Source organism: Microchirus variegatus (assembly GCF_963457635.1).
Source record: "Microchirus variegatus genome assembly, chromosome: 5".
Taxonomy (NCBI): domain Eukaryota; kingdom Metazoa; phylum Chordata; class Actinopteri; order Pleuronectiformes; family Soleidae; genus Microchirus; species Microchirus variegatus.
Window position 1 is genome coordinate 17,655,318 of NC_139806.1, and position 12,531 is coordinate 17,667,848.

Sequence of the window (12,531 nt, forward strand, 5' to 3'; positions counted from 1 at the left end):
AATCTCTCCGATTATGCTATAGTTTTTGTGCCATAAGTCATTTTTTTCATGTGCCGACATGTGATTTTTGATAAAACTGGGATTAATTGTTGAATTGTACTCAGCAACATGTGTATACTTTTTGGTTGTACATTTTCAGATTATATAAATATAAATTACAATTTTAAAGTGGTGCTTTTGATTTTAATTGTACCCACTTGATATCAGTATATTTACATACATTGCAGGTGGAGTTAACCATAAAAAGCTTAATTTAGAGTCATTTTAGGGTAAGTGGATTAAGCAGAAAGCAGATTTTCCTCCGTTCACGGTTTTTTTATGACCCATGATGTTTTTATGACTGTGATGTGTTAAAACACATAAAAGAAAAATAACATTAGCTTGTTCCTCACACCTCATTGGCTTTAAAGTGAAGGACACCACGCCCACTCCACATGCTACCTTCACTGACTTGCTGCAAAGTTGCACATATGTGTTGCAATGATAATATCGTGACAATATCCAGGTTTGTCACCTTTACTTAACATATTACCTTAAACTATAGCTTCATTGGTTATTGAATGATTTTCTTGGAATGAAAAAAAATACACATTCTTCTAGTATTCATGCCAATTTGTTGTGGGGGTTTTCATATCCATAAATGTATATACATAATCCAAACATGTAGACAAATAATTTGCTGTGAAACTTTCTTTACATTTGTTTTTTTGTTATTATCACTTGCTACATGGTTTAAATGTTAAAGGGAACAAAGGAAAAGACAAGAAAGTTGTGTGGTCATTGAGTGTATGCAATTTGCAAGCAGTGAATCTGCACACAGCGAGGAAAATGACTTTTAGTAAATTTACTAAGAAAATGTTTTTATAAAACAAAACTCCCCTTTGTCTGCTGATCTAAATTTTGATTGAAAATTATGCTAAATCCAGATGTAAGTGTCTGGATCTTCACCAACAATCTAATAATATCTTTGCTGTAATCTACATAGCCAGTATAGATTATTACTTTTAATGCAATCTTGACCATGCAATCCTCAATTATTATTTTTTATAATTATAATAACAATAATAATAATAATAATAATAATCATACAGTATGTGAACTTCCCGTTGTTGTTTTAGGTTATTCGGTGAGTTTGTGTTTTCTTGTTGAAATTTGTGGAGACGACACTAAGAGTTTGGCAAAAATACATGTAAACAGACTGTGTTTTGAGTTTTTTTTTTTTTTCCAACTACTACTACAACAACAAAAAAACGGTATTAGAAATACTATAATTCCGGAGGCTCCTTGAATGCATCACACTTCCGGTGTGAACACCAAAACACACCGGGCAGATTTAGGCGGCAGAGCACCGACACACACAGTCAATAATACTTTCCGCTGCTTGTTTACTCTCCTCATGTCAACAATATGGATTAGACCGCGTCTGCTCGAAGCGGCGCCACTGGCTGAAACCCTTCCGTCTGTCTGATATTTAAGTGAACTCAGTCAGCAGACAAACCGCGCCTCCCCTCCTTCCTACCTCCCTTCCTCATTTCTCCCAGGCCGCGTTCAGTGGCTCTCCCCCGGATAGCGGCTTTCTAATGGCGGACCCGGCAGAACCAGCCCCGGCGAGCGAGGACCCGGAGAAGACGGAGCACATCAACGACGCAGAACTGGCTCTGATAGGAATCAACATGCTGCTCAACAACGGCTTCAAGGAGAGCGACGACCTCTTCAGAAAATACAGGTCTGTACCTGTTTGTGTCTCCTTCAAAGACGTCAAGCTTTTGGTTTCTGTTTGTTCTGCTTTTTAATAATCAATAATATATTACTGTATTTTCCACAAGATAGTTTTATATGCAATGTTCTATTCACAATAATGTAACGTCAATGAGCCAGGTGTTCACATCCCCTCCCTCCTCAGTCAGCTCTGTCTCTCTGCACCTGCAGCATCCGTGTCACGTTTGTTTGATGTAGCACCTCATGATATGCACACAAGTGAGATTAATCTGGTTAAAAACACCCTGAGCAAATACGCAAATACACGCACACACCCACAATGTGACTATCACCACTGAGTCTGGAGACGAGCTGCAGCTGCTGCTGCACTTTCTCGTGATCGTCTCTATTTAAATGCTGAGCAGAATAAATGATGACATTTCCTGGCTGATGATCATTCCTGTTTCTTCTACTTCATAGTTTAACTCAATAGGTTTGAGTGCGGTCCATTTAAATGTAGTCTAATGGCTTAATGCACTCACCAGTCACTTCATTAGGTACAGGATGCTCAATAAATTAGCAGGGGTGACAGTTGGTGGGGTCTCCTGCTGCTGCAGCCCAGCAGGTCAGTGTGGTGATGAGGGTTTGGACATGGTAGTCTGCAAACCTTGGCTGTAATGAGCAGCATTTGAGTTACTGCTGCAGATTTATGTTACCTTTCTATTAGGGCTGCTATCAAAATCACAGTTTAGTAGGGCAACAACATCACTTTCCTTATCAATTAACCTGATTAGTCATCAAAATGTCAGAAAATGTTGACCAGACCTGGAAATGATGATGAAAAATTAATCAGATTATTTATTATTATTTATTCCATAAGTAAAACACATGAAGATGCACATTAAATCACACCTGTAATCCAATCATATTACCTACACTCATACAAACACAGTATACGACCTTCCCACACAAGTCAAGATCACACAAACATTCACAGCATTCATTGAAATGTTACTTCTATCTAATGATCCACTAGTACAAATAAGTGTACTTCCAAAACCAAAACAGGTGCTAGAGAAAAAAGATGCATATAAAAATAAAATAATAAATAACCAAAAAGCAACACATGTGAATAACATAATACATGATTTAGTTTTAATGATTTATTCGTGACATGGAGCAAAGAAACCAGAAAATATTTGCATTTAAAAATCTGAAAACTTATTTTAATCGTGAAAAAATAACACTCAGACCGATAATCAAAATAGTTTAGGTTTATTAATTTATCAATCGAGTCATTGTTTTAGCCAATTTTGCAGTGCTGCAGATGTGAAAACATGTTTTTTTCATCAGGATGTTGATGCATTTATTGTGTGAAAATGACCTTTTAATGTTAGTCATAACAATTAGGAATCATATTGTAATGTTCTATCATTTCAAACCAGTCTGCTCATTCTCCTCTGATCTCTGTTATCAAAAAAAAAATGATTTTCACTCATTGGATATGAGCAGACCATTCTCTGTAAACAGATGATTGTGCATGAAAATCCCAGTAGATCAGCAGTTTCTGAAATACTAATACAGAGTTACAGCCTACCTGACACCAACAACTATACCACACTCAAAGTCACCTCAAGCTCATTTCTGATACTGATTTCTGATCTCATCCTGTGGGATCAGTCACACTCTTCAGTGTGAGTGGGTGTGAGACAATTTGCGACTGGGAAAGGTGAAACGTGCATGTATGTAGGGCTGCAACGAACGATTATTTTGATAGTCGATTAATCTGTCTATTATTTTTTCGATTATTCGAGTATTAATCGGATAAAAATGGAAGAAAAAAAACACAATTGGATTCCACAACTTCACGTTATACGCCGTTATTCAACTAACTGTCAAATGTTTTTACCTTTTTCGGGGGGAAATGTGTGTCCGTTTTTACGGACAATCGCACGATTTCAGGCCAATTTAAAATCAAACTTCATGGACCGAAATACCCTCTGTTTTCTCCAGTTGTGTTGATGGATAAGTGATAATTTAACTTACGACGAACTTTGCGTGAATCTCCTTCACCCATGGCTCCAACATATGCTTCCTCTTCAAGTGCTCATGCAGCGATGTTGTGCTGCCGTGTCGTGCGACATCAGCTGCGCACATTTTGCACCTAACGCTGTTCTTTGAAGGCGTTAATGTAAAGTGCTCACACACTTTTGACGACTTTGACGTACATTTTTCTCTCTTCTAATGTTGTTTACTGTTGTGGTCGCCGCCATTTTTTCAAACGTGTCTACTTCCGGAATCACATCACGTGAGCTAAACAAGACGTCGCATTGGTTCTCAAATTCTTCTTCTTCTACTTCTTTTACGGCGGTCTGTTCTGACCATCTCATGTTCCACACTCCAGTCCAGTGCGTGGCGGTAAATGCACCTAAAAGCTGGTTGCCAACCGCCAATAAAAGCCAATAGAAGAAGAAGAAGAGGCTATCCATGGCATAGATCTATGGCGTAGCAACTGTACGTGTCATAACCTAGACCCAACTAATAGATCATTAAATTAGTTGCCAACTATTTTAACAATAGGTTTGCATCGATGAGCTGTTGCAGCCCTACATGTATGTTATGTATGATTAATTCAAAAAGGCCAGAGTTGCTCTGAGCGTACTTTACCAAACTTTTATTTACATAACAAATTTAATCTGCAGCCCTCAATCTTACATCAGCCAGCCAAAAACAAACTGAGCCCAAATGATCCCAGGTTTTATAATTTCATGATTGTTTTTATTCCTGAAATGTTTATTAATGTTCTGATCATTTGTGTGTTTTAATAAAAAAAACTCTTGTTTTCAACATAATTCTGGATAGCTGTGCAGGAGTAACTCATAATATGCTCTACGACGTGTTAGCTGCGCTGCATTAAACTAAGAGGAATCCTAAACATTTTAGGCATAAGCTTCAATAATGTGTTATTTGGGTCACACTCATCAGATTCACATCAGATACAGTGTTCTCCATCTTTAGCAATCTGGGGTGTGTGTGTGACATAATTCTAATCATAGAAAAGCTGAAATAAACAGGTATGTTATCATGCGTTTGTGTCAAGCTAAGGCTGGTTGCTCTGAGATAAACTCTCTGACCTGAGTGCACTTGCAGGCTGCAGGATTCCTCAGTTATTCCATGTTGATTGCCTTTGGGAAGGTTTCGCTTTCACCTTTAGTGCTGATTTCACAGTAGGACTGCTCGGGTGTGTCCTCACCCCTGCGGAAAAGTTAAATGTCACTTCCCTCATTAACTGCTTTCAGCACGAGGTCTCATCCTGTTTTAATTGCGTCAGCGAAGAAAAAAAAAAGGAAGTGGAAGATGCAACAACTGAGCTCTGTCCGTATGTGATTCTCCATATGTCCTTGTTGTGAGTTGTGTTATGAGTGCTGGAGATTACAGTTCATTGAAGCGTTAAATCTGTACTGGTTGAACTCAACACGCCCCCATTAAATCAAGTTACGCTGGTTTAACAATGATTTTGTGCCAGTCAATTAAGATGAACTCCTTTTGTTACTCAACCCATGAATTCCTAATCAGCTCTGTACCTGTTCACAAAGCATGTCTCTCACAACATGTCACTTATCTTTGTCATTTGTTGCAGGAACTACAGTCCCCTGATGAGCTTTGGAGCCAGTTTTGTGAGTTTCCTGGTGAGTCAAGAAGCAGCAGCAGCTGTGAAATGTGGCTGTGCGTTCAGTCCAAATGCCAACTTGCAATGATGATTGCCACTTTTAAAGTTCTCCTGTGTAAGAATGTGTGAGAATGTGTGACATCTAGTGGTGAAACTGAAGAGTGCAACAAAGGGAGGACTCCTCCACTTGCCCTTCCCTTTCCTAAGCATGCCAGGGAGCTACGGTGGAATTTCGCATACCAGAGAGGATCTCAACACTGTATCACTCTCTCTGCTGTTTCTTTCTTCTTTGTTGGTTTATGTGGGTGCAACCATTGACTTTTGTTCACATTGTAAGCTTCACTTCAACTGTGTGGGCTGCCGTAGAAGGATGAAGGTACAAGATTGTGGCCTCCGCAAAGCAAGTCTCTTGCCTCAAATACATATTAAAAGCACATTAAAAGGCTTCATTTTGATAAGAGTGACTAAACTCTCTTCTGAGACTAATGCCTGAAAAAAATGCAGAGAAGTGGGATGAGAGCTGAGTGAGGGAGAGGAGAATAGAGAGCAATGCATCGGGCATGGTCTGGTAGTGAATCTGACACTGAGTTGCAGCTGTGTGGACAATCTCCACCACTAACAAGGTGTTGTGTGAGATGAGCCTCTCAATCGACACATCGACAGCTTCTGCTTCTATAAAGAGTGCGGCGTCTCGCTCGCTAATGGACACAAGAGTGATGAGAGAGTGTACACCAGTGATGAAAGAGTGGATTAAGAAAGCCAATGGCAAAATTTGGATGCAAAAACTGTGAAGATTTGCACCTGGATCAACAAATAACATTTCTAGATATCCACATACACAGGTTTACACTTGAGAAAGTGTTTTAGTTACACTTTAAAGTAAGAAGCAGGACTTCTAATGTACAAACAACCATGTCTTCAGACCAGGTACAGTAGCCCATGTTGTAGCATTTCATACATATAAGAAATGAAATGAAAACTAACCCCAAAAAACAACAATAACAAAAGAGCGATAGTGCTTTAGTTTCCGTAGCTTGCGTTTACAGCCCAACTTACTGTATATGACCTATTCCTCATTGACTGCACATTCTTTGAATCACTTGATTTATGAACGAGAGGAGGAGATGACTATAATAACACGGCCTGGTGCACAACATGCTCTAACGCTCTAGATATAGAAGACACTTACTAGTCCAACAGTCACAGGACCTGGTCACCTTGGTAGAGTATCCCTCCGCTAGCGGACTAACAGCCAGCAAGTGAAAGCCAGAACAACCTTCTCCCTTGTCCAGTGCCTTATTCTATCACCCTCCTTTAACTCTCCTTTCTTGTTTTGTTTGTGCTCCTTCTGCCATTACATCATGAATCAATGAATAGTTCCACTTGTGTTTCGAGTTGTTTTTGTGAAAACCAGAAGTCACATGGTAACCGTTACCATATCAATGCATACCTGCTTAGGCTCTGACAGGGTTGACAACATTAGAATACTCTTGTTTTTGAAGGTTGAAATCCTTCACTTTAAATAATTATACACTTATAAACATAGTATTTTGGTAATATTGACAATGTCAGCCAATGAACCCTTGTAAATATTACACACTGGTCTTTTAAAGGAAGTTCCCTTTCATAATGAGGTCCAAGGAATCTCCCTTGTGTTTCTTCCAGGCATAAGCCAAATAACTTGTTTAGTCTGCAACTGAAATAGAAGAGCATGACTATGAAATGTTATTACACACACACGTCATGCAGACAGTTCTATACAAATTGGTGTATAAAAGTAATAACAATAATAATAAACAAAACATGTCAATAAAAAGAGGAGTTTAAAGCGAGGTTAAAGTTGAGTTGAGTAAAGGTTTTGGTTGAGTGCCAGGGGTTGCAAGCTGAGTATTGTTTGAAAGGAATCAGGTTTAAAGCTTCACTTTCAAGACCGGTGTTTGTGTGTGTGTGTGTGTGTGTGTGTGTGTGTGTGTGTGTGTGTGTGTGTGTGTGTGTGTGTGTGTGTGTGTGTGTGTGTGTGTGTGTGTGTGTGTGTGTATCACCACCAGCTTTGTCTTCAGTTAAAAACTAATGTTAATCGCTGATTATCGCCTCCTCTTTACAGAATGCCATGATGACGTTCGAAGAGGAGAAAATGCAGTTGGCGTTGGAAGACCTCAAAGCTACCGAGAGAATGTGCGAGAGCGAAAACACTGGCGTCATTGAAACCATCAAAAACAAGATCAAGAGGAATGTGAGTGAGCTCAATTCAATTACTATTCATTTAGAATCACACAAGGGGCTACAGGGAGTAAATGTTGTTTGTTTTGTAAAGTGTCCTTGCGTATGAAAAAGGCGCTTATCAAATATAAAATGCATTGTTATTCAGACCTTTAGCCTGTGGTTTATTTAATTTTGGTCAATCATCCAGTTATTGTGAAGTGAAACATACAAATTAATTATGAATCTGTGATTAATCTGTGGTAGACATGAAAGTGTGAGGTATTTGTGTGGGCAGATGGACTCTCACAGACCTGGTGTGACTGTAGTAGACCGGCTCCAGAGGCAAATCATCATTGCAGACTGCCAGGTTTACCTCGCAGTGCTGTCTTTCATCAAACAAGAGCTGTCAGGTACAAGAAGGAGAACGTGAAATAAAAAAAATAAATAAAAAAACTGTAGGTAAATGCAAACGAAAAACATTCAGTTTCACTGACCACAGCTTCGATCCCCCTGACAGGGTACATTAAAGGAGGCTGGATCCTCCGTAAAGCCTGGAAGATGTACAACAAATGTTACAGCGACATCACACACCTGCAGGAGAGCTGCAGAAGAAGGGGCTCGGGACCAAAAGTGACACCGCCTCCATCATCCTCTCAGTCCTCTGACCACAGCTGCTCGTCTTCACCCAGGCCGAGCCCGTCCCACAAACTTGACGGCATCAGCCCAGAGGCTCTGGATAGACTCAAAGGTTCGGTCAGCTTCGGTTACGGCCTCTTCCACCTCTGCATTTCGATGGTGCCGCCGCACCTGCTGAAGATCGTCAACATGCTGGGGTTCCCAGGCGATCGTCTTCAAGGCCTCTCAGCGCTCATATGTGCCAGTGAAAGTAAGGACATGAAGGCCCCCTTAGCTACGTGAGTATGTGAGTGAGTACATTTGTGTATCTGCACTTTGCCTCAAATTGAAATTGAATTTTAAAAATTAGAAAATTAGAATTTGTTATCAGTTTGTAATGTAATGAAAGCATTACTTCTAGAGGCAGGAGTCATTTTCCTTTTCTAAGTGGTGGCCTCCATGAATTATTGTAATTGTGGTCATTTTTGATTCTGATTTACTTGATATTATTATTTATATCTTAAAATCACGTTCAAGTTCACATTTGACATAAAGTAAATAAAAATATACCACACAGTACACTTACAAAATAAAGGAAGACAGAATTATAGGAAAAAATACATATTGTGGGGATAATTATCAAAATAAACAGAAGAATCAGAGCTGTACACTGTACACTCGTTTGCAATAATACGCTTTAAACATGTTTAATCTGCTAGAAAATGAAGTGTTTTACCTGCTTCCTTTACAGTTTGGCCCTCTTGTGGTACCACACAGTAGTGCAGCCTTTCTTTGCCTTGGATGGTACAGAGGTACAGGCAGGCCTCACAGAAGCCAAGTCTATTCTTCAGCGAAGGGAGACCATGTATCCAAACTCCTCCCTCTTCATGTTTTTCAAAGGCAGAGTCCAACGCCTTGAGGTAAATACATTCTAAAAATAGGCCCCTTTTTTTTTTCTATGTCATGCTCTGTTGCTTGTTCTCCTACCTTGGCAAAACTCAATATTTGTCTGTAACTCACACCACAAAGTTCCCCTTTCTAGTGCCAGATCAGTAGCGCCTTGACGTCCTTCAGCGATGCCTTGGAGCTGGCATCTGAGCAGAGGGAGATTCAGCACGTGTGTTTATATGAAATAGGTACAATTTTCTCTCTCTCTCAGTTTTCAAACCGCCCTACTCAGCACTAGTCTGCATCCTAATCTCTGATGGTTCAACGTTTTAGGTTGGTGCAGCATGATCGAACTGAACTACAAAGATTCCTACAGGGCGTTTGACCGACTGAAGGTAGAGTCTCGCTGGTCCCAGTGCTTCTACGCCTATTTAACTGCAGGTAATAACAGAACAGCTGACTTGGGATCGATGTGTATTTTTCTGTCACGACAACTGATTCACGTTGTGTGTTGCGTAGTTTGCCAAGGAGCCACAGGTGATCTGGAGGGAGCGCTCACTGTTTTCAAGGACGTTCAAAGACTTTTCAAGCGCAAGAATAATCAGATAGAGTTGTTCTCCATGAAGAAGGTAAACATACATAGTCTGCATACGATTATGTTTCTCTTCCGAAATGCAATGTCGTGTGAATGAATGCACATTTGTTTTCAGGCTGAGAAGCTAAGGAGTCCCTGTCTGTCAAAAGAACTCTGCATCCTGTCTGTGATCGAGATACTTTACCTGTGGAAGGCTTTGCCCAATTGTTCCACTGCCAAACTACAGACGATGACTCAAGGTAAGCTCGTCATCATCGCAAACGTCAGAGCTTTGTTTGACGTTTGTTTCCTTGTTTGGTTTGACGCCATGTTTTTTTCTTGGCGTAGTGCTGCAGAGCATCGATGATGCCTCGTGTACCGGCCTGAAAAACCTGCTGCTTGGAGCCATAAACAAATGTCTTCATAATACGAAAGATGCTATTCAGGTACTCTTACATCTAGTAAATGAAACAGTACATGAACTCTAGCTGCACTCCTTTGATTGTTATAGATAAATACAGATATCTTTGTCTTTATTTGCAGTATTTCCAGCTGGCTGAGCGGGACGAGGTCGGTTGCCTGACCAACTCTTACGTTCAGCCCTACTCCTGCTATGAACTGGGCTGTGTGCTGCTCAACAACCCAGAGGCAAGTTGTATGTGTGAGATAGAAAAGTCTGTCTCATCTTGAGGCGCTGGAGAAGTCACACAGTTGCTTTAAATAAGTAATTCTGTTCGGTTTATTAATTCATTTTTTTTTTACACCCCCCCAGTCTGCCGAAAAGGGTCACATGCTACTGCTTCAGGCCAAGGTACAGTCGTTTTCTTTGTTTTACACATTTGGATTGAAATGTTACCTTGTTGTTGTGTTTGGATTTTTCCCGGTGTCTGCTTTTTAAACTCACTGATCAGATTAAGCCATATTCTGTGGAATAACAGTTGGACGGCTGGTTACTATGATTCTCTTGATGGAGCAGTGTCTTTGGCACATTATGAGAAGGTCCATGAAAAGTTTACAGATTCACCCTTTATTTATTATTATATAATTGTTGAGTTGTATGTTTCTATAAAATGTCAATTGTGTTAAAATGTCTGCACACAAAGATAATCAGTATATTGTCATCGAGGAGCAAAAACAACATATTCACATTAAATCAGCTAAAAATAACAGAACCTTTTATTTTACACATTGCACAAAGAGATTAATTGGATGTAAAAGCTTCAGATGACATGAATAATTAATTTTAACTTTATAATCTGAAATGGTTCATCAGTAATACATGGAGTCCTCAGATTATTAGGAATTTTGTAGGGGATTGTCAGGTGGGGATAAAATTCAGAATCTCTAATGTCTGAGCAGTGAGTGAAATTGATTTTAAGGTCCTAACATGTTATAGGACACGTGTCAAACTCAAGGCCCAGGGGCCAGATGTGGCCCGCCACGTCATTTTATGTGGCCCGCGAGTGATTAATTGGTCTTAAAAATCTGTGTTAAAATGCGTTGACCATAAACTACATTTCCCACAATGCATGGTGATTGTGTTACCCACAAAGTGACGGCACCGGCGCCGCCATTAGATCGCAGTGTATCATCGTATATGTATCACGCGATGAGTGAAATTGAATAAGTAATAAATACAGAAAATTATTTAGCAATATTTTATGGAGTCGTTACCTTTATTTTACATTATATTTGGTTACATTTAGTTACATTTATTCTGTATGACAGTTACATCTGGCCCTTTGAGGGTAACAATTATGCTGATGGGGCCCTCAGTGAAAATGAGTTTTACACCCCTGTATAGGGCATGAGAAAAATACATATTGTTTGTGCACTGATTACAGTTATTTAGTGATTTGAATGATTTTGATTACAATTATCTATTTTTTTTCTATTCTTCTATGGACCACGCAGGAGGAATATGCTGGATATGACTTTGAGAACCGTCTCCATGTCCGCATTCACTCCGCTGTAGCTTCACTGAAGGCTGCAGCTCAGCCTTGACTTGACCAGGAAGAGACTGTCTTTGAAAAAGCCACAACTAGTTCACTAAGGTTCCACTTGTTTATTAGTTGTAATTTATTTCAATTCCATGAGCCAAAACATGTTGAAAATGTGTGCACTATATTTATATGTACAGTACATGTTTTTATGGAAGAACAGTTACAAGTTCTTGTACACAGTTTTTGGGGCAATGAAGTTTTCATTGTTATACAATAATTGGATTTAACCAGATCACATTTTATACTTTTTGTCAGTCAGGTCACTTCCAGAGACTCAGTATTTACTCTGAGACGAGTCAGGTCAAATATATGATGGCACAAAGTATTAACTGACAAAGCAATTAAAATGAAGCCTATTTTGTCTTACCATCTCAGTGTTATTGACTTTTGACATGTGTGCTGTAAAGACTTTGCTGCTCCATTGGCATGATAACTAAACAGACTTATTATTATTTTTGATTATTTAAAAAAAACAGGCCTTTTTGTAAATGAGTAACCATTATCAAGTATCTCACACATAGGTTGTAAGAATGTGTCAGTGTGGTGCCATTTCCTGTAAACAGTTTTGTTCTTTATATTTGTTTGAGATAATAAAATGAATATTGTTTTATCCATTATGTTTGAGAAGGTATGTTTATTTGGAACAACGATTTATGAACGTAATATGAACACCTCTGTAATGAATTAGTTTGTTCTGAACCTAAATATCAATAGATATTTTTACCCACTACCACTCTAACAAGTGAAAACAAATAAACGGGGCACTAAAACACAAGCACCAGGGAATACATTGAGTGATGCAGCATTATCAAAAAATAAAGGTTGTTCAGTCCACAAGGTGTCAGGCTACTCTAGCAGATCAGTCAATGTACAGCAAAGTT

The 12,531-nt window shown here is 39.2% G+C and overlaps 1 protein-coding gene across 1 annotated transcript; it reads left to right on the forward strand.

The window, feature by feature from the left end:
* Nucleotides 1-1,580: 1,580 nt before the first annotated feature.
* On the forward strand, nt 1,581-11,651 carry LOC310927165 (tetratricopeptide repeat protein 39C-like; the record flags this gene model as incomplete). Its single annotated transcript, XM_083889450.1, has 14 exons — nt 1,581-1,726; nt 5,339-5,387; nt 7,473-7,601; nt 7,866-7,980; nt 8,088-8,484; nt 8,937-9,105; nt 9,228-9,321; nt 9,407-9,514; nt 9,593-9,702; nt 9,784-9,907; nt 9,996-10,093; nt 10,191-10,295; nt 10,420-10,458; nt 11,562-11,651. The coding sequence occupies 14 exons, from the start codon at nt 1,581-1,583 to the stop codon at nt 11,649-11,651; spliced, it is 1,773 nt and encodes a 590-aa protein (XP_083745576.1).
* Between the last annotated feature and the right edge of the window lie 880 nt (nt 11,652-12,531).